Source organism: Pseudopodoces humilis, chromosome 26 (assembly GCF_049639895.1).
Source record: "Pseudopodoces humilis isolate 2021_Gansu_Grassland_sample_001 chromosome 26, ASM4963989v1, whole genome shotgun sequence".
In the NCBI taxonomy this organism is placed as follows: domain Eukaryota; kingdom Metazoa; phylum Chordata; class Aves; order Passeriformes; family Paridae; genus Pseudopodoces; species Pseudopodoces humilis.
Genome location: NC_142225.1, coordinates 5,588,523 through 5,610,785, shown reverse-complemented (window position 1 = coordinate 5,610,785; position 22,263 = coordinate 5,588,523). Strand labels below are relative to the sequence as shown.

At 54.7% G+C, this 22,263-nt stretch overlaps 1 protein-coding gene across 4 annotated transcripts in view; it reads left to right on the top strand.

Moving 5' to 3' along the window:
* Positions 1-22,263, top strand: part of PLXNA2 (plexin A2) — a 153,047-nt gene that overhangs the window by 53,142 nt on the left and 77,642 nt on the right. For all 4 annotated transcript variants that reach the window (XR_015774563.1, XM_088067281.1, XM_005529292.3 and 1 more), the window contains exon 4: positions 6,025-6,159. Coding sequence is in view for 3 of the 4 variants with exons in the window: in XM_088067281.1 (XP_087923407.1) it covers positions 6,025-6,159 (135 nt within the window). In the remaining variant the exon portion in view is untranslated. The remainder of the gene's footprint in view (positions 1-6,024; positions 6,160-22,263) is intronic.

The following is a 22,263-nucleotide window of genomic DNA, read 5'->3' as shown; positions in this document are numbered from 1 at the left end:
TTGAGGAAAGGAATGAGGCAGGGATTGTGGCACCCAGAGGGCTGAAGAGCAGCCTGGGGTGTGTTCACCGGGCTAACCCTGCAGTGCATCCCTGCTCAAGGCTGCCAGCACCATGGAGAACAGGATGCTTTGGGAATAAAAACCCCTCTCTGCCCATTCCTGGATCTGTCCCACTCCTTCCTCACCTGTGCCCCCATTTTCCTCCCAGCTGGAAGGGCAGGAGCCAGACTGAAGCTGCACAGAGCAGGAGGAGCAGGGCTGAGGCAGAGGGAGGATGGCAGAGCTGAGGAGCACAGAGGGGTCAGCGTGCACACCCTGTACCACAGCAACCCCGCCTGGTTCCTGCCTCTGGGGGCCAAAGCTTCATCCCTTTGATGGTTTCCTTGCTCCTGAAGCACAAAGCCCGGAGCAGAGCAGTGCTGTTAACAATGGCAGTGCCCAGAGAAGCACCGACACCTCTGAAATCAAACAGGAGCGGAAAGGGGAAGGGGATTATTGCTGAACAGAGGGAAAGGACATCCCTGCTCCCTGGGGCCCTTCACTGCTGACAGATTAGAGAGGACAGGGATTGTGCCCTGAGCTCTCCTTTTTCTGGGCAGGAAAGCCCCAGGAGCCTGAGTGCTCCCACCTTTTGAGGGCTGTATTTGACGCTGCTGGCCCCAGACCCCCAGCAATTGTCTCTTTGCAACAAGTGCTCCAAAAGGAAGCAGCTGTGCTCCCTCTCAGCATCCCCTGATCCCTGGAGCCCCCCAGATTAATTGTCCTTTACCTCCTGCTTTTGTATTGAGCCCTCTCCTGCACTGGATTTCCTCAGTACTGTAGAAGAAAATCTTTTGGGCACCTCATACATCATTTTCTACGTCTCACTGCTGGTTTGAGCTGATTTAGGGCTGGTCTGTGCCTTGCAGGGTTGGGTCCAGGGTGTGCAGAGCCTTCCTGGGGGCACAGAACGGGAAGGAGCTTCCCTCTGGATGGGAAGGAGAGCTGGGCCTCAAGGAAAAGACAATGCTGCTGATTTAAAGCACCATCCAAAGCAATCCAACCTCACCAGCCCAAATTTCATTCTAATGAATCCATCCCCGGAAGAATACTACTTAATTAATTAGCAGCTCATTTGCATGAGGTGGCATGTTATTAAAGTTCTGCTGCTGCAAGTAGGGCTGTGACAAGGTGTGAGCTGACAGCTTTTCAAATAAAAAGTCTTTTCAAGGAATGATCTCCCGAACTGGCAGCTTTGTTCTAAACAAGCCTCTCATGCAGTAATAAATTAAAGACATGGGGCTGCTGATTAGGCTCTGCATGGTGCCTCTGTACCATCCTCCCTGCTTCATCCTGCAGGAGCAGCTCTGCACGAGGGTGGAGGGAGCAGAAGGATGGGAGAAGGAAATAAAAGCCTGGGGAAGGAAAGAACCCCTCCAGTGGCAATTTCTCTGAAGGGTTTGTCCTGTCAGGATGTCTGAGCTGCTGACATCACCCCAGCCATTGGCTCCCTCCCCTCCAGAACCCTGATCTGAAGTGAAGGTGCGTGTGAGGTTTGTCATTAACTTTCTCACAGACACATCTATGATTTAAAGGAAAGGTGGGGTTAATATTTCACCTGGATTCCAAGGGGGACACTCCCTACACACAGCCCAGTCCCACTCCTGCTGTTCCTGCCGCAGGAGGGGCGTGCAGGGAAAGCTTCCTGGGGCTGGGCTTCTCCCATGGATGGGGACAGGGAGAGGGATCCTGCTGGGGCCTGGCACACCTGAATTAGCAAATTCAGATCCCAAATGTGGGGTGGACTGGCTGAATGATCCTCAGAACCCCCCCAGTCCTCTGGGTTTAGTAATGAACTGGAATTGGGTCCAACCCAGATGTCAGCAGGGAGTCTGGGCTGTACTGTACTCCCAGAATTTCACAGAGGGCCTGAAGGGCTCTTGGAAGCTTTTTGGGTCATAATTTGCAGTTCCAGGTCTGGATTCCCCCCTCCTGAAGGTTGCTGTGGGTGTCAGAGGAGGCAGGACCGGGAATATCAAGCGGGCCATTACAAAAATAAGCAAGTTCAGGCAGTGCCTGCTGCTCCTGGCCATGGAAATCCTCTCAGGAGCCTCTTCCAGCTCTTTCCAAAGAGCTTTGGGACCCATCAGACACCTGCAGATGTGGGGAGAAGCTGCAGCTCTGGAGGAGTTAATGAGTGGCCGTGCTGCAGGACCCAGGGTGAGGAATCAGTGCCCTCACGCATGGACTTATTCAGCTGTTTTTTCTGGCATCAGGAATTCCATCATGAGTCAGGCTCCTGGAAACACCCCTAATGAAAACAGACAGGTAATTTAATCATGGAAAGTTCCTACAAAGAGGTTTGATGTCTTCTGCTGGGAGGGGCTGGAAGGGAATGTGGAGATATCCCAGCACCGGCCTGGCTGGGCAGAACACCTGAGGAGAACTTTCCTACAGGAATTGTGGTGGGGTCGGTGTCAGATTAGATCCTTGAGTGGCTCCTACACGGCACATCCCGCTGGCACAATGTGGTATTTTGCTAATCTCTGGTGATAAAGCCCAGCTTAGCCCTGGGCTGCATTGTGGGGGTATTAGAGCTCAGCTCCCTGCACCCAGCACACCCTGCTCCTCCACGAGGGGCTGCCGATGGCCCTGCGAGCCAGGAATGAGTTTGGATTTGCAGATTATGTCATTAGGTGCTTCTCAGGAGAGATTTGTAAACATCCAGCAGGAGGGAAGGGCTGGAAGTGGCCCAGGCAGCTCCTCGGGTTGGTGTCCGAGTGTGGCAGGCTGTGGTGTGCCCTCCTGGGCTCGGCTGTCCCTCTGATCCCAATTTCCAGCTGGCTGAGGTGCCTCACACCTGTGCTCCACCCATCCTGACCCTGCTTCCCTCTGTGCTGCTCTCCTGGACGCTTCCCATGCCCATCACCCTGTCAGGAGGGGAAACAGGCAGGGACAGCGAGGGGACAGAACCAAACGGGACCACTGGAGCCCAGCCCTGTCCCTCCACTCCCCTCTCCCCCATCACCTGGATTTGGGATGAGCTCTGGATTTGGGATGAGCTCTGGATTTGGGATGAGCTCTGGATTTGGGATGAGCCCTGGATTTGGGATGAGCTCGGAGGTGTGGGGTTGGTCCCATGCCTCTGCTCCAGGGACAGCTCAGGAGTTGCCCCAGGAGGGCACCCATACGTGAGGCAGAGGAATTATTTCCCTCTCCAAACGTCAACAAGAAGCTTCCTGCTGGGTGAGATGATCCCTTTCTTCCTCCTCGTCCACGGGAATCATCGCTCTTCTCTGACATCATCATTTGTTGCCATGGAAACCGAGCCCTGAGCGGGAGCTGCAGCGGAGCATCCTGGTGTCCTGGGTGTCCCCAGCCCTGGGCTGTGGGCAGGGGGCTTGGGGCACCTGGGGGCTCCACAGCGAGCCGGGGAGGGGGGCAGGGGCTTCGAGTGCTGCTGTCCCCTTGTGCCAGAGTCCCTGAGAGCCCCAGGGCTGCCCCCTGGCCTTTGTGGGGACAGGAGGTGCAGGAGCAGCCAGCACCCCGTGCTGTGTCCCAGGATTGCCATTCCAAGCTCCTTTGTGGGGACAGGAGGTGCAGGAGCAGCCAGCACCCCGTGCTGTGTCCCAGGATTGCCATTCCAAGCTCCGAGCCCCCGGCCGGGCTGGAGGAGCCATCGGGCACTCGGCGCCGTCTCCAACCCAGAGCTGCAATTCCCAGTTGGAATTGGTCTGCACCAGCCTTGTCCAGTGGTATCTCTCTTTATTAGCCCTGTCTGACCTCATTACTAGAAAGAAGCTCAATTTAACGAGCTGCCGGTGCCCTGAGGGAACTCTGGAAAACAGTTGTTTTTCACAAAGGCTGCTGATCCTTCATGTCCGGCGCTTCCATTCCCGTCTGCCCATTAATCAGGCATGGTGGTGGCTGTGGATCCCTGGCAGCCCAGTGCTGCTGCCGTTTGTTCCTCAGGTGATTTTTGTCCCTGGTGCAGGCTGGCGGCTCCCAAAGCAGCGAGGGTGACTCGGGTGGCAGCACCCAGTAAGGCACTGGGCTCATACTGGTGTGAATCTGCCTCTAATTCCTGCCATTTCACTGTGACGATTCTAATTCTCACAGGTGGAATTAAAGCAGGATTTGACCTTCTGCCTTTTGGGGAGATTTTGCTTTCTGAAAATTCTGGGTTTTTGAGGCAGGCTTGGGCTGGCAGCTTAATCCTGCCAGAGGCTCCTGTGCCTGGCTGTGGGTGTTCAACAGACCACTCACATTCCCACCTGATGTTCTTTTACAGCACTGAACTGGGAGGGAAAGGGAAAAAGAGAGAAATCCAGGAAATAAATGCGTTTGTGTGTATCCAACACGTCTGTACATGGCAGGAGGCACCGGGGCTCTTTCCAAGGGCAGGATTTATTCGGAGCAGGGAGCAGGGGAGCGTCTCTGCTCTCGGGGTGTGAAGATCTCCTGGTATTTCCAGCTGGGGTGGCTCATTTCTCAGCTAAATCATAAGATGCTTAGCAACCTGCTCTCTTACCTCCTGGGGACATGAACCAGAAAAAAGAGCCAGCCCTTTCTGTGCTTCCATCCTGCCTCTTCCGAAGGTTCAGGTTTCGGTTTTTCCTGCCTTCTGCTCCATTACGCAGCCAGGTGGGGATTCATGGGGCAGGAAAAGGGGCTGGGGCAGCACAGCCCGGGGTGCGGCTGGAGCAGATGGCATCTCTGGGATACGAGCTCTTCCCAGGGCCGCGTTCCCTCTCCTGGATGGGCACTAGGTTTGTCCTGGCACATTCCCGGCACATTCCCGGCAATTCCCGACAATTCCAGGCGCATCCCGACAATTCCTGGCGCATCCCGACAATTCCTGGCAATTCCCGGCACATTCCCTGCACATTCCCTGCACATTCCCGGCGATTCCTGGCACAGTCCCGGCACATTCCCGGCACATTCCCGGAGCGTTCCGACAATTCCTGGCAATTCCCGTCACAGTCCCGGCACATTCCCGGCACGTTCCCGGCACATCCCGACAACTCCCGGCACATCCCGACAATTCCTGGCAATTCCCGACAATTCCCGACAATTCCTGGCAATTCCTGGCAATTCCCGACAATTCCTGGCAATTCCCGGCACAGTCCCGGCACATTCCCTGCAATTCCCGGCTCATTCCCGGCTCCCTGGCCCAGCAGCGCTGTCACTGCGAGCCCTTGGCTCTCGCACACACCGCGTTGCCATCCAGTGGCTCTCCAAATACGCAAATCCTGGTGGGAAAGACAATGTAAAGAGTTTGTTTATCCTCCCCCCTTCCCCTCGCACAGCCCCCGAGGCCATCAATTATTAACTTGGGGAAGAGAAGGCGTTTCCTCAGCAGCAGCGCTGCTGGCAGGGATGGCGATTGTCACAGGCTGGGCAGGATCTCCTGCCCTGGAGGGATGCAGGGATGCTCGGAGCCCGAACAGAACCGACCGTGTGCTGCAGTGTCAGAGCTCTGCTCGCCCTCAGAACGGCCTGGGCTGGCCTGGCCTCACTGAATCCTGCAGGCAGGAAAGTGGCAGCAGCATCTCCAGGCTTCCAGCAGGGATGGTGCTCCAGGGGATTCCGCAGCAGGTGATGGAGATTGTCCAGGTGTTATTCTATAGGTGTCTAGAGACTTAAAAAATACCTCTGCAGTGTCTTGGCTTTGCTGTTGGCTGTAGAGTTTTGTGGCCTCCTTTCACGCTTATTACAGAGAGAATCTTAAAAGTTTACAATTTTCCTTCCCCCCCTGGATGGTCAATCATAGGTCAGTGGCAGTCTCTGTGCTCACCTTGCAACCACAGGACTCTCTCATTATTTCTCCTGGATTAGCAAAATCCCAGTGGCTCCAGTGGAGACGGAACCTCTGCTCCAGCTCCTGCTCCCATGCTCTGCCTGCTGCCTCTGCTCTGCCTCCGCTTCGGAGCTGAGATTTTTCAATTAATTCCTTTTCCCACCTTGTCCTCCTCCTCCCCTCGCCCCAGCATCCCCCAAGATGGACCCAGTGAGGTCCCTCTGACGTGTGTTTGCTCCCTGCAGGTCCGGGCTGATGGTCCCCCCCAGGGCGGCATCCAGTACGAGGTGGTGCCGGTGTTCAAGGACGGGAGCCCGGTGCTGCGGGACATGGCCTTCTCCATCGACCACAAGTACCTGTACGTCATGTCAGAGCGCCAGGTGAGTCCTGCTCCCCTCCCTGAGTGTCTGCTCCCCTTCCTGAGTGTCTGCTCCCCTCCTGAGTGTCTGCTCCCCTTCCTGAGTGTCTGCTCCCCTCCTGAGTGTCTGCTCCCCTTCCTGAGTGCCTGCTCCCCTCCCTGAGTGTCTGCTCCCCTTCCTGAGTGTCTGCTCCCCTCCCTGAGTGTCTGCTCCCCTTCCTGAGTGTCTGCTCCCCTCCCTGAGTGTCTGCTCCCCTCCCTGAGTGCCTGCTCCCCTTCCTGAGTGCCTGCTCCCCTCCCTGAGTGTCTGCTCCCCCTCCTGAGTGTCTGCTCCCCTCCCTGAGTGTCTGCTCCCTCTACTGAGTGTCTGCTCCCCTCCCTGAGTGTCTGCTCCCCCTCCTGAGTGTCTGCTCCCTGTCCTGAGTGTCTGCTCCCCTTCCTGAGTGCCTGCTCCCCTTCCTGAGTGTCTGCTCCCCTTCCTGAGTGTCTGCTCCCTGTCCTGAGTGTCTGCTCCCCCTCCTGAGTGTCTGCTCCCCCTCCTGAGTGTCTGCTCCCCTTCCTGAGTGTCTGCTCCCCTCCCTGAGTGCCTGCTCCCCTTCCTGAGTGTCTGCTCCCCTCCCTGAGTGTCTGCTCCCTCTCCTGAGTGTCTGCTCCCCTCCCTGAGTGCCTGCTCCCCTTCCTGAGTGTCTGCTCCCCTCCCTGAGTGTCTGCTCCCCTTCCTGAGTGTCTGCTCCCTGTCCTGAGTGTCTGCTCCCCTTCCTGAGTGTCTGCTCCCCTTCCTGAGTGTCTGCTCCCTCTCCTGAGTGTCTGCTCCCCTTCCTGAGTGTCTGCTCCCCTTCCTGAGTGTCTGCTCCCCTTCCTGAGTGCCTGCTCCCCTTCCTGAGTGTCTGCTCCCTCTCCTGAGTGTCTGCTCCCCTTCCTGAGTGTCTGCTCCCTGTCCTGAGTGTCTGCTCCCCTCCCTGAGTGTCTGCTCCCTCTCCTGAGTGTCTGCTCCCCTTCCTGAGTGTCTGCTCCCTCTCCTGAGTGTCTGCTCCCCTCCCTGAGTGTCTGCTCCCCTCCCTGAGTGTCTGCTCCCTCTCCTGAGTGTCTGCTCCCCTTCCTGAGTGTCTGCTCCCTCTCCTGAGTGTCTGCTCCCTGTCCTGAGTGTCTGCTCCCCTCCCTGAGTGTCTGCTCCCTCTACTGAGTGTCTGCTCCCTCTCCTGAGTGTCTGCTCCCCTTCCTGAGTGTCTGCTCCCTGTCCTGAGTGTCTGCTCCCCTCCCTGAGTGTCTGCTCCCTCTCCTGAGTGTCTGCTCCCCTTCCTGAGTGTCTGCTCCCCTTCCTGAGTGTCTGCTCCCCTCCCTGAGTGTCTGCTCCCCTCCTGAGTGTCTGCTCCCCTTCCTGAGTGTCTGCTCCCCTTCCTGAGTGCCTGCTCCCCTTCCTGAGTGTCTGCTCCCCTTCCTGAGTGTCTGCTCCCCTCCCTAAGTGTCTGCTCCCTCTCCTGAGTGTCTGCTCCCCTCCCTGAGTGCCTGCTCCCTCTCCTGAGTGCCTGCTCCCCTCCCTGAGTGTCTGCTCCCCTGCCTGCTGCCCCCAGCTGCCTCAGGAATGTGCTCTGGGGCACACGGAGCTCAGTGCCGGGGTGGGGATGAGAGGTTGGAGCTGGGGTTGTTCTGCCCCTGGGCAGAGATTAGCATCAGCGCTCCGGGGAGAGTTGTAGCTGCTTGTTCCTGGCTGGAAGTGATGGGAACTGAGCTGCTCGGGGCTCTGAGCCGCAGGGATTCCAGGGCTGCAGTGAGGCTGGCAGGCTGAGGGGCTGCAAGGGTTTGTCTGGGAGCATCCTTGAGCACAGAATCCCAGAATCCCTGAGGCTGGAAAACCCCTCCAGGATCATTAATTCCATCCTATGCCCACTCCCCACCTCGTCCCCAGCCCAGAGCACTGAGTGCCACATCCAACATTCCCTGGATATCCCCAGGGATGGGCACCCCAAACCTCCCCGGGCAGCTCCAAGGCCTGACCGCCCTTTCTGGGAACAAATTCCTCCTGGAATGGCTGAATTGCTGGTGGCTTTATTTCCCTCTGCCTTCCTTTGTTTGTTTAGCTGTTTCCCAGTGTGTTTGAAGGGGCTGCTGCAGCACAGAGGGGGGACCAAGCCCCATTAACCCTGGTTCTGCTCTGTGCCAGCTCTGCTCCTGCCCCGGGGTGGTGCCCGCCCCAAAAAAGCACAACCCAAGTGATTATGATGGGAATTGATGGCTGGCAGTCCACGGGAGGCTGCTGCTGGGGGAGCCAGAATGATGTCAATAATCTGTGGCCTTCTGTTCTTCTCTGAGGCACAGAGGGAGCCCCCAGCACTCAGATTTCTGGGCTCTCTGGCTCTGCTGAGCGATTTCCTGGCTGTTCCTCACCACTGGGGGCTCAGGGTAGCAGGGCTGGTGCCTGGTGGGTGCTGGAGGCAGGGCAGGGGCTGCACTGGGGGTGTCTGGGTGCTGTTCAATTGCTCTGTGAACCCCCTGGTCCCTGACAGCTTTTTCCAGCTGCTCCGAGGTGCTGCGGGAGGTGTTGGTGTGGTCAGGGATGTTCTGATGGAGGTGGAGGGCAGCTGGGAGCTCCCAGCTCCTCCCAGAGCCAGCAGAACTGTTCTTCTGACCCCCAGGAAGAGAAGGAAAAACTGACAAATCCTTTCCTTGGTTATAAAGTCATTCAAAAGTGGGGAAGAAATGTTTTAGATCAGGGCAAAGTCTGCTAAAAGGCTCGAGTGAGTGAATCCCTGAGGCTGAGGAAGGCATTTTGTGCTCGTTAGAGCCACTCAGGGATCGACACTTGCATGAGCAGCCCCAAATTTCAGATCCCATCGCAGCTTGGGCTGGGATTCAATGGCAATAACGAGGATCTGCGCAAACTTTGCAATTGAATTATTTTATTCAAATGTCAATGCTTGGTCACTTTGTGCAGGAGCCACGTGCTGCCCGTGCCCCCACCAGGGAGGAAACGACCCAGTGTGGATCTCAAACAGTTGAGGAACTGTTTTCATTAGGAACAAAATCCGGGGGGAATGCCTCTAACTCATCTTTTATGAGGCAAGAGCGTCTTAATATTCATCAAAGCACTAATTTGCTTAATTGTGAAACAAAAAGATGTGAAGAGAATTAGCAAATAATAGAATATTCCTGGAACATTAATTCCATTTTCAGCCACGGCTCTGCCCTGGGGAGACTGCAGGAGCTGGGGGCTGTTGCCTCTCATTCCTTGCAGGATTTGCCACAGGATTTGCCTTTTGCCCTCGCAGCAGCGCCTGCTCTGGGTCCCAAAATCCCAGCATCCGATGCAGATGGATCTTGTCAGCTCCTGTGACCCCAGTGCCCCCATCCTGGCAATGTGATAGTTCAGCAAAGTGCAGCCAAGAATATATTTTCCCCCTGGTTGTCTATGAAGGAGGCTGATGATTGAAAAGGGTCAGCAGCAAGAGGAGGAGAGAGGTCCAGCAGCTCCAGAGGGCTGAGGCTGTACATGGTGGGAGGTGCCCTCAGAAGGGCTGAGAATGTACAGCAAAAAAAAATGTCCTCTGAAGGCTGGAACCTGAAAACAAACCAAAATTCTGCCACAGCAAAATGCCACAGAGAGCAGCTGCTCCCAGCAGGGATGTGCTGGTGGCAGGAGGATTGTCCAGAGCAGGGATCTGAATATCTGCAGAGCCAGAAACAGGCCAGTGCCCCTGCCAGAACACACTGAGCTGGGGTTTTGTGGAATTGACCTGAGGAAGGTGCTCCCCAACGGAGTTGGGGGCATCTCCTGAGCTCCTCTAGGCTTGGGGAACGGAGCTGTGGGGATGCTTCCCACAAAGGATGGAGCTCCTGGGCACGGAGCCCACCTCCCTTCTGTGCAGGAGCAGCTTTGTGCTGAAATGCAGGGAAAAGAGCCTCTCCCTGCTCAGATCTGGAGCTGTGCTTGTAGGCACAGCCCTTCCCCGCTCCCCTGGCTCCTGTCCCAGCCCTGTCTGTGCTTTGCTCCAGTTTTTTCCTCCCCCTTTTTTTGAGCTCTCCCTGAGCCTTTCATGTCTCGCTGCCAGCTCCTTCCAAAGCAGAATATTTGACATTTGATTTCACTCCCACAAAGCACAGAAGCAACAGTTGCACAGCCCGATCCGGGGGAGAGAGGAATAAAGAAACTTTGCTTCCAGGCACTCAGAGTTCTTGAACCGCTCGGTTCAAGGGTGGTTATTAGGAGCTCGCTCAGGTTCCCTTCCCACAGCACCTGGTTTCAAACACTCAGAGGGGAGAAGAGAAGTGGTTCTGGCCCTGTTTGAAGCAGGAATTAATTTCTCAGCGTTGGTGGAGAAAACAAAGCCCATTTCTGCACAGAGGCTGAGCAAGGCGAGAGCAGGATGGAGATGGAGATGATGGAGATGATGGAGATGATGGAGATGATCATGGATGGCACTGCAGGAGCTCTGTGGGCTTCCAGGGTGGGAACAGCAGCGGGTCTGCTGGGTGCTGGCAGAGTTACTCTCCCCAAAATCCCAGTTTTTGGGTCCTATCCCCAAATTCACCATGGGTTCTGTGGTGGGTCAGTGTTGGAGGGACCTCAGCCCAGTGCGAGCTGCCTCATTTCCCACAGACAAATTCAATTAACAGTTTCTACCAGGAATAAAAACAAACAAAAAAAACCCCACAAAAAACCCTACAAAAAATAAAATATTGAAGCAGAATTGGTCCCAATGCTCCTCTGCACAGCCCACCCTGGCAGGGCTGCTGGGCATTATGTAAGCAGCAGCAAAACTGGGGCCAAAGATTTTTGCAGCTCTCGACAGAAGAACGAGTTTGGCTATTTTTAAGCCAGGAGTGAGAGGAGCTCAATCAATCCCAGGGCAGGGATTGGCGGCTCCAAAAGATTTCACCGCCTAATCAAGGGCTGCAAACGTGGAATTTAAATCAGCAGGATCGAAACTCACAGGAAATACTCGCTGGAAGGGATATCTTTGTGGTGAGGAAAACATCCCAGGAGGGCCCTTCCCAGCTCGTGATCCCTCAGCTGTTTGTGCTCCTCGGCCCTGGGGGAGATGCTGAGGGGAGAGGCAGCACCTTCCTCACCAGGCACCTGCCCAAAATTCACCTTCCATGAGCATCCTTCACAATTCCCACACCTCTCACGGCTGGGGAGCCCAGCCGGGGTCGCTCCGTGGTTCATTCAGCCACCGGGGATGATTTCCCTCTGCATTTATGAGGAATGTAGCAGAGCAGCCTCCTGCTCTGGCTGGGAACCTCAGCATTGCCCAGGTAGAGACAAGACCCCGAAATCCCCCCGTGAATTCCAATTAACCCAGCAGAGCTGGGAGGGATCCTCTGCTGCCCCAGGGAGCGCTGGATGTGCCCATTGCAGGAGAACCTCGGCTTTGCAGGGCACAGTTCTGTGTTCTTCGATAGAATCAGGGAACCACAGAATGCTTTGGGTTGGGAGGGACCTCAAAACTCATCTCATCCCACCCCAGGTGGCTCCAAGCCCCATCCAACCTGGCTGTGAGCTCTGCAGGGATGGGGCAGCCACAGCTCCTCCTTATTTATTCCTCTTTTTTTCTTTTCCACCGACTGAATTCCCCCCTCCCTCTCCACATCCATCACTGTGGCTTTGGGTAAGGAAATTGTCTTTTAGTCTGCTCTGGGAGCAGTGAAATATTTGCTTTGTGAGTGCTCCTGTGCCAGGAGCTCTCCTGGGATAATTTGTTGTGCATTCCCCTGTCCTGTTAACCCCAAGAGGTTTCAGTCCTGTGCAAACTGCTCTGGACTGAACTTTCTGGATGCTGAGCGAGGGGGAGGCAGATGGGAGCTGCCTGGATGATTTAGGGGAGGTTGGGACCGGAGTGAGGGCTGAGAAAACCAGGGAGCCCATCAGTCCTGGAGCAGCAGGGCTGTAAATACTGATGGTGTCCTGAAAAGAACTGAGAAAACATGATAAAAAATGCAAGAGATGTGGATAAAAGGGTCTGGAGTCATCAAGAGGGAAAAAATGAACTGATTAAATTTTTAACTACATTATCTGCTAGTTGAACAGCCAGTTAGCTGGACATAATCTCAGCAAACTTTCAACACTGGCACAGGGAAAAGGGCTCGGCTGAATCCCACCAGAGGTGTCCAAAACCTGCCTCCCATGGCTCCTGCAGCTGCTCCTCCTGTGCCCATGGGATGGGGACAGAGAGAGATCGGGATGGGGACAGAGAGATCGGGATGGGGACAGAGAGATCGGGATGGGGACAGAGAGAGATCGGGATGGGGACAGAGAGAGATCGGGATGGGGATATAGAGATCGGGATGGGGACAGAGAGATTGGGATGGGACAGAGAGATCGGGATGGGGACAGAGAGATTGGGATGGGGACAGAGAGAGATCGGGATGGGGAGAGAGAGATCGGGATGGGGACAGAGAGATCGGGATGGGGATATAGAGATCGGGATGGGGACAGAGAGATCGGGATGGGGACAGAGAGATCGGGATGGGGACAGAGAGAGATCGGGATGGGGACAGAGAGATTGGGATGGGGACAGAGAGATCGGGATGGGGACAGAGAGATTGGGATGGGGATATAGAGATCGGGATGGGGACAGAGAGATCGGGATGGGGACAGAGAGAGATCGGGATGGGGATATAGAGATCGGGATGGGGACAGAGAGAGATCGGGATGGGGATATAGAGATCGGGATGGGGACAGCATCCCCTGGAGCAAGGGCTGGGCCCTGGGCTCTTTGCACAGCCCCTCTGCCTGCTCCTCCTCCACCCTCCCCAAATTCCTATCTCAACACAGCCATTATCCCCTTCCCTCCCCGCGGCCAGTTAGGAATAATTAAGAGATCCCGTTAAAAACTTGTCGGAGCTCATTAACAATACCTCCCTAAGAAGGAGGATGTGTTAATTAACATCAATTGACCAAGAAGCCGCAGCCCGGGCAGGTGGGACAACCTGCTGGCTCTGCTCTCCTGCTGCCAGCACATTTGTCAGGCGGGCAGAAGCTGCTGGGGCTCACCTGCTGCTGGCCAGGCTGCTTCCAGTGCCTCCACCAGCCGGCTGGGACCTCTGTCCCCACACAAAATCCATGTGGGCAGCTCAGGGCAGAAGCCTTTTTGAGCTGAGGAATCCTTGATGAATAAACTTTCGGGGAAGGAGCGGTGGAAACGCGGCGGTGTGAGCTCGGGGTCAGCGGGTTTGTTTTTCCTAGATGAGTTATACCTCGGACATTGCTCATGTGGTTGTTCCTTTTAAGTGCTGGCTGCCTTTGCCTGCGGTTTGTTTGTTTTGCTTTGGTTTTTCTTTGTATTAGGGTTGTTTCTTCCCCTGCCAGTCACAGCCACAGGGTTCCCATGTGCTTGCTTCGGCATTTGCTTCCCTTTCCAATTCCTCCTCTTCCACAGACCCATTGTTTCATTTCCAGCCGAGCCACCGCAGTCCTGAGGCATTTCTAGAATTTCCCTTACGTTCACGTGTGCAGAGCCTCAGCTCCCTGGTGCTGAGGGCTTTGTGGAAGGACCTGAGACATCCTCAGGAGCTGGGGCAGGTCTGATCTCCCCCCAGGTTTGATGCCACCACCCCTTCTCCATCCCGAAAGAAGCTGAGTTCACGGATTCCCAGGATTTTTTGGGTTGGAAAGGACCTTAAAGCTCACCCACCTCCACCCCCTGTCATGGACAGGAACACCTTCCACTACCCCAGGCTGTCCAGAGCCTCCTGCAGCTCTGTGGGTGATGCTGATGCTCCAGGCTGGCTTTGGAATGCTGCAGGATTTCCTGTCTGGATGGACAGACAGACCCAGCTCCTCCTCACCAGAGCAGCAGAAGCAGAGCCGTGTTCCCAGGAGGGAAAAGGGCTTGGAGGAGAGATCTGAAATGTCACACTCAGTGCTCTGAAATTTAAAAGCAAATTTGGATTCCTGTTCCTCTTTAAACTTGCCCCATTCCCGTGCTCCTGGAATAGTTTGTCTCCCCAGCAGATGAGTTTGGCGGACACTGAGCCGGGAATTGCTCACATCGGGCGCCAAGAGAAAGGAAACATAACTCACAATATGCTGAGGGGAGCTCTGAAATTGCACAAATTATTCTATTTTATCCTTTAATTAGTTTGAATTAGCAGTGGGAATAGATGCATAAAATGATCCAGTGAAGGGTGAAATGGAAAAAGGGCTGCAGTGTGGAGTCTCACTTTATTATTGTGGGGTTTGTGCAGACGATGTGCTCGTCCTGCTGGATCTTGTCCCTGTGAGGACTCCCTTGTCCCTGGGAGTGTTTGTCTCATCCCTGGGAGTGTCCCAGGCCAGGCTGGACAGGGCTGGAGCAGCCTGGGACAGTGGAGGTGTCCCTGCCATGGCAGGGGTGGCACTGGCTGGGATTTGAGATCCTTCCCAACCCAAACCGTTCCTGGTTTAGGACAGGTTCAAGCTCTGTCCCGCTGTGCTTCCCTCGGATCGGGCTTTGCCCATCTCCTCAAGAGCTTGGGACAATGTGGCACCTTTCTGGTGGCTGTGAGGGCAGGGGGAGCAGCTGAGAGCCAGCACTGACCTCTCCAGCTTCCAGCTCCTGCTCGGACTGACTCTGAAGCCCAAAGGAGCAGAAGGATTTAAGAGAGTTCAAATCCACACTGACTCTTAAACCATGAGCATCTTTTGTCTTTTTCTCCTGTTCCCCTGAAGGTCCTGAAAAATTCCCCCAGACGAGGTGGAACTTGACTCAAGCTCCTGCAGGTTCCAGATAGGTTGAAAATGATGGATGTGCCCCAGGGAAAGTGGCTGGAATGGTCTTGCAAGCTGGGAGTAAATACAAAAGTTACGGTTGTAAGGCAGAAAAAACCAACTTTTTGTGAGGTTTGCTCTTGCTCTCCCTCCTCCTCCTCCTCTGGAAAAATATTTCCCATTCTAACTTTGCTGTGGCAAACAATATTGATGTTTTCTGGAGGGAGGTACACAGATTCCTCGGAGTTGCTCCTGGAGGGCACATTCAGCATCCCAAAGGGAAATGCTGAGCACCAAACCAGGGTCAGATCCTGCCTTTCTGAACAAGAACCCCCCCCAGCCTCGGGTGTCCCTCCTGCCCCATCCCTGCTCCGAGGAGCCCCTTGATAACTGTGGCATTTCTGGCTGATGCTGGGGAGGGGAAGGAGCTCCATCAATAATCCTGTATTTATTTGAGCAGCGAGCAGGAATGTGCCTGGCAGACTAAACACCGCCTGCTCCCCCTGCCCCAGCCCTGCCCAGGGCCCTGCCAAGAGTGCAGACAGAGAGGGGGAGCAGCAAGCCTGGCCTGGAGCTTTCTGTGTGGGTGTTAAAGAAATTATTTTTATTGTAATCAAGCTTGGAGCGTGCTGCTCACACTGGGGGATTGTTGTTTTCCCTCTTTATTTTCCCTCTGCCTTTTCCAGAGGTTTCTGTGCAGCAACCCCCACCAGCCTGTGAACGTTTTGCTCTCCACTCCCAGATTTATCCTGCCTGTGAGATGGAGCAGCAATGGCATTTTTCAGGCCAGGATTGAAGCATAGAGATGCTGTGTGACACAGGAAACCTGGGAACCCCCCCAGATCCTCAGATCCCAAGGGCCATCCTTCACTCCACCGCTGTCCAGGTCGATGCTCCAACGAGGAGAACGAGGGAAGAAAATGCCCTGGGTGTGCTTTGCAGTGCCAGATTGTTCATAAAGACCCATCCATCCACCTTCCCAACCCCGGTGGACTCCGAGGAGTGAACCTTTAGAACGGATAAATGTCAGGAAAAGTTGATTCCAGGGCACAAAATCCCCTTGGAAGCCGCAGCAAACGCCGCAGTGCCCGTCCCCGAGGGAGCTGCTCCTGGCAGGGCACAGAGGTGTGCTGGGCTCTGGGCTGGCTCCTGGGGAGCTGTGGGAGCTCCTTCCCTCCCTGCAGAGCAGCTGGACGTGGCTGTAGCCAGGGGCGTTTCTGCAGGCTTGGCTGAGCAATGGGCTGATCCTTCCTGGCAGCCCTGCAGGTGCAGAGCGCTTTTCGTGTGAGCTGCGGCTGCCAAGCTACACCTGTGAATATTTATAGAGCCTGGGCTCCTCTTCTCCCCGCCCTGGGAACTTCCTCTCTTTCCTCCAAACCTCCTTGAACTCTGGAAGGGCCAAACTTCTGGGTTTGACAGTGGAGAAAAGCAGAGCCCAAGGCGGGGTTTTGCCGTTCCTGCCCCGGAGCCCAAATTTCACAGAGCATCCCCAGGGCTCTGTCCCTTCCCAAGTACAGCATCCCTCGTTGCAGCTGCAGACAAAGCAGGGCAGAGAGTCTGGGGTTAAAGCTGTGCTGAGGGCTCATCCAGCAGCTTTGTGCCGGGTTTGGAAAGGGAGCAGAGACTCCCCCAGCCTCCCGTGCTGCCAGGACTGATCGCCTTTGGTAGGGACGAATGAGGAGTGCTGGGGTTGTCTCCTCTCCAGAGGCAGGGGAAGGTTTGGGGTTTGGGAGGATGGCTGTCCCTGCAGCCCAGAGGCTGCTCAGCTGCAGAGGAGTTGGCACAGGGGTTCTGGAACGTGCTGGAAGCCAACACACTGCTTTATCTGGCCTTCAGATTGTTATAAACAGCTCACCACAATCGGGTTGGTCAATCAATAAAGCAATTTATTAATTCATTGATAAGGGACGGGCAAGCAGCACTGGGGACACGAGGAGTCTCTGCTCCACCAACACATCCCCTTGCCCCTGGTCCCTGCCTCTTTTATGGGCAGTTTCTTGTTGGGCTGTGCCTGCTGTGCTGGGGTACAAGTCCAGGTGAGCCTGAACAGTTCACAGCAAAGGGATTAATAATGAAATATTATCTTTTATAATAAAAAAAATAATGTAATCTTATCTTTTCCTTTCTCTCATGTCCACGTTTTACTTTGAGGTCAGTATTCCTGTTTGTACTGATGCCATGCTGTGTTTCCATAATGACACGAATCACTGCGGAGCACCTCACAAGATGGAGCAAAATATTGCTCCAAACGTGCATTGCTGAGGTCAGGGCGGCCGTGGAGGTCAGAGAGGAGGAGGAGGAAGGATTTCAGGGAGCTGTTTCTCACATTGCACGGAGTCTGGATGGCTTTGGGGGTATTTTAAGCCACAAGCACTGTGCTGAAGTGCCACCAGCAGCAGTGACACATTGCCTCCTCCCTGGCTCCACTTCAGAGCGTGCCTCTCCAGCTTCTCTTGCAGCACATATTTATCTGCTCCCTGCCCTTCTGGCTGTTTGATTTGTGCTCGTGATCCCTTTCCAGGCGAGGCTGAGTGCGTGGGGCTGCAGCAGAGCATGCTGGCAGGGTGCCAGAGATGCTTTCAAATAACTGAATTCAAAGCCCCTCTAGGAATCCCATTCCAGCAGGGAACAGGGAGGTTTGGGCAGGGAGGGTCCCTCAGCTGCTGCAGTGGGTGCTGGTGGGATGAGATGAGCTTTAAGGTCCTTTCCAACCCAAGCCATTCCAGGATGCCCTGATTCAGGCTCTCAGGGACAGGGATGTGAGTTAGGGACAGCCTCAAGCCCCTGTTCCAGCACCACATCAAAACCAGACCGGCCAAAATCCCTGGAGATTTCGGGCAGGAGTTGCTGCCTGCCTGGCTGGGCAGTCTCTGGAGCTGGGGCAGCTCCTGGCAGCTGAGGGACCTGTGGGGAGAAATTCCCAGCCAGTCTGCTGGAGCAAGGACAGCCCTCAGCGCTGGGATCAGGAGTGAGGTTTCCTTTGCCTCCTGCAGTCGTTTTGGGCTTTTCCCCATCCATTTAAGCGACTCAGAACTGTCAGTGCCTTGGGTGCTGTTAATACCTCACTAAGAACTGGATTCTAAGTGTTTTTATTTTTATTTCCTTTGTGGAAGGCCGGGGTTTAACAAACAAACCCTCCCTGCGTGGCTGGGCCTTGGTGAGAGCGAGCAGACAGCGCTGCCCACAAAAACAATTTGCTCAAAATCCATCCAAAAAGAGCTGACCACACTTTTATTTGGAGAAGCTGTGCCAGAAACAGCATTCCCGTGCCTGCAGAGAGGAGAGTGCAGGCTCAGTTAGTCAAAAACAAGCTGGATTTTTCCATTTTTGGTGGCCTGGGATCCAGCTCGTCCCGGGCACCTTGTCCAAGCAGGATTGGATTTGTAGGAGAAATGTCCCTGTGAGGCAGCAGCAAGGGACTGGAGGCTGGGTTTAGGCTTTGTTTGGGTGATGCAGAGGATGCAGCAGTCCAGAACAGCCGGATCCCATCCAAAAAGGACCTTGAGCCTTCAGAGTGAGTGAGGAGATCACAGAATCACTGAATTCCCTGAGCTGGGAGGCACCCACAAGGATCTGAGTCCTGGCCCTGCACAGGATACACCAGAATCCCACCCTGTGCCTGAGAGCAGTGTCCAAATGCTGAGTTTTGGTTATTTTAGGGGTATTTGAAGCCAGAAGCAGCACTCTGAAGCTGCAGCACCAGAAGCAATGGCTCATTGTCCCTGCATTCCCTTCAGAGGGTGCTGCTGGAAGTGTCCAGGGCTGGGGTGACTGGTTTGGGGCTGTGCCTGTCCTGGCAGGGAGAGCAGAGAGAGCCCCCAGAGCAGCCCCCAGGACTCCCCAGGGGTGTCTGTGGGGATGGAGAGCAACCCAGCTCATCCAGCTGCACTGGCCAGGGGCAGGAGAGGGGACAATGGCCCTGAGATCCCAGCTGGCCATCGCCCATCCTTCCCCAGGGCACTGGCCACAAATTCTGCTGTGGGTCAGCTCAAGCTGGAGCCTCGATGCAGGGGCAGGGTTTGATGTGGGTTTTGTGCTCTGTGTGTCACCCTGGGCAGCTCAGGGTGGGTGACAAGGGGGGCAGGAGGCTCCTCCCGAGCTCCCCGTTGTTATTGTCTTTGGGTGCAGGGCAAGATGTGTAGGCTGCAGGCCAGGCTGTGTAAATCTTGTTAGAAAGCCATTCCCAGCTAATGAAACCCTGGGAGAGAGGGATTTGGCTTCCCAGCCCTCAGCCTTGCAGCTGAGGCTGGAATAAATCCATCTCCAGTTGTGTGTGGGCTGCTCTGCCCTCTCCCCCAGCACGGGGGTGTTTCACTGGGGGAGCAGCCCCAGCTCAGCATCTCCACCCCAATAATTTCAGGTGATAATTATCTTCTCTTTTAAAAAAACACAAAAAATAAACAAAAAACCCCAAAAAAAAAAACCAAAACACCAACCCCAAAACCAAGAAAAAAACCCCTTCCACACAAAGAAACCTCACCTGGCCTTTAATCCTTGTGCAGGAAGGGAGAGCAGCCATGTAAATAATTCTGCCTCCCCCTGCAGCCCGCTGGGCTCTGGGTTTTAATTCCAGGGGCCAGAGCTGTTAAGGAAAGCTGTTGAAAGGAGGGATCTGAGATAAATTCACCTCATCTGGGCCTGTTTGTGTAGGCTGGGATGTGCCTGCCACAGCCACGGATCCCACTCGGGGTCATGTTTGTTTGGCTGTGCCTTTATTGCTCTAAGTGTGAATGTAGCAGCTCCTACCGGGTGAAATACGATTGTCTTTGTGCTCCACGGCCAGGCTGGGCTTTGCTGAGGTTCTGAGAGCAGCTGCTGCAATATTTGGGTTTATTAACACACAGCCCTGGGCTTCGGCTGCTGGATTTGTGCCCAGATTTGTCCCTTCCCTGCAGGTTTGGGGTGATTTGGACACCCAGGGCTGGCTGCCATCCCCATCCCTGCGGAGATCCGTGATCCCTCCTGCCCCAGCCCATCCTTGTGCCTTCTCTTCGCTGCAGGCACTGAGGCAGGGATTGCTCTCTGCTTTTCCTTGATTTATCTGGTTTTTCCTCACCTGTCTTCCCTTTCTCACCTATATTTATCTAAATATCCATATGTCTATCTCCCTATCTGTTTAGCCAACAGCTGAGATGCAAATCCAGCAGTGCAGAGGCATCCAGGCCCATCTGGGACAGCACAGGCTGCTGGAAATATTTCCATAGTTTTGCATTCCCTTTCCCCTGCCCACCCCAAAGAACACAGGGATATCCTGTCTGTGCAATGAAGTCTCTGAAGGCTCGAACAATATTTCTTTTCTGCCTCTAACTAATCTTTTTTTAATGCTTGACAGCCTCATGTTCTGTAATTTAATGCATTTTATTTAGAAAATAACATTTAGCGCCACTTTGGATTTCCAATTATTCTTCAATCGGACTTTGAGGGCCTGATGTCTTTGTCACTTGGATGTGTGCAAGAGATGGCAACATCAGAGCAGACAACAGCAAATTATTTCCACTACTGATTACTAGGCTTGGGAGGAAAATATGCAGGGACATATTTAGTCTCAGCATAAATGTATGAAAATGAGTTAAAGCATTGCACCAGCAGCAGCTCTGCGCCGTGGCTCGGCGCGGGTGGGAAGAGCCAGCCTGGCTCATCCTGAAGGATCCTGCAACACCCAGGGAATCTTTGGGAGGAAGGGAAGGCAGAAAAGCTCCAGGGAATGGAGCTGCAGTGATCCCAGCTGGATCTGTCCGTGGGGCTCGGGATGGGCTCTGGTGGCACCTCCTGTGCAGGAGGAAAAGCCTCCCCAGTAAATCCATTAAAAACCCCCAAAGAAGTGGTTGCCAAAGGAGGAGCTGCCTGCTCCCACCTCGAGGGTGCCCTTCGTGCCCAGAGGGGACACAGGGGCTTGATCTGGAGCTGGCAGGGCAGGTTCAGGATGGAAATTTAGGAAAAGGTTCTTTCTCCACAGGCTGCAGGAGCACTGCCCAGGCTCCCCAAGGAATGGGGCCCTGAGGCTGCCAGAGCTCCAGGAGAATTTGGAAAACTCTCCCAGGGTGGGATTTTGTGGTGTCAGTGCAGGGCCAGGGCTTGGAATTGATCCTTGTGGGTCCCTTCAGCTCAGGATATTCCAGGATTCTCTGATTCTTTTCCTGCCTCTACAAACTGCTGGTGAGGCTCCTCCTGCACTGCCTGCAGTGCCCAGGGAATTCCACAGCCTGGGAATCCAGAGTAGCAGGATACCCCTGCTGGTCTAAATGTGCTCTTGGAGTCTAAACCATCCCTTCAGGGCTCCTCTTTAGCCTTGAGACGAGTCTGGCACCTTATCACAGGGCGAGATGCCCAAGGCTACCATGGGCAGGGCCAGCCCAGCTGGGAAAATCGAAAAGCCTCTTCAGAGAAGGAAATCGGGAGAATCCAATGAACATTCCAGGCTCCAACGCGAGCAATGCGTTAAAACTTCAGCCCAAACTGATTTGGTGTGCACGGGGCAGGGGGAGAATCACCTCAGAATGATCAAACCTTGTGTTTTGACAGCTCTTTTTGTCCCTGGGTTTGCTGTGGCTCTTGGTGTCCCCTGAGATGTTGTCCTTGCTCCTCACTGAGGAACCCGTGTGCAGTGACAGACCCGCGTGTGGTGACAAACCCGTGTCCTGCACCCACCGTGGCACCCTGGGCTCCTCCCGTGGGGAAAAGGGCTCAGAGCTCCTTTTCCTTCACAACTCGAGAGTTTGGGATCTGCTCATTCCTCACACTGGCGGTCAGGTTCCTAAATTATTTGTGACAGCCGCATGTAATGATATACAAATGGGAAAGTGATGGAGTAGCAGAAAATTGACTGGCAAGGACAGCGTGATGGAGTTGGAGAGCAATCCCTGCTAAAAAGCCGTGGAGACTGCGGAGTGTTCCTGGAGCAAACACGAAGCAGGGCCCTCGCCAGGCTGTGGAAGCAGCAATGATACCACTCTGTGACCTTTAAAGCTGCTCAGGGCACTCAAAGGCTTTGCATTTTCAAGGCTCTGTAAAATTACACAAACTGGCCATGCCTGGGATGTTCCTCCCAGGTTTCTGCAGTGTTTGAACAATTTGAAGAACCCTGAATGGTTCAGAAATGGGGAACTGAAGGTTGCTCGTGTTCCTGCAGCTGATTTTTGTGGCTGTGGAGAAGATTTGAGCAGGGTCTGGGGTGGCTGTGCTGAATCTCCCCAGCATTGCCACAGAGCTCACTTGGAAAGGCAGCGTCCCGTGGGATGTGGGCTCTGAGGGATGACAGCTCTGCCAGCCAGCATTCATAGAATCCTAGAGTATGGAAGGGACCCACAAGGATCATCCAGTCCAAATCCTGCACAGACACCCCAAAATCCCACCCTGGGCAGCCCTGGAGCGCTGTCCAAGCTCTCCTGGAGCTTGGGCAGCCTCGGGGCTGTGCCCATTCCTGGGAGCCTGGGCAGTGCC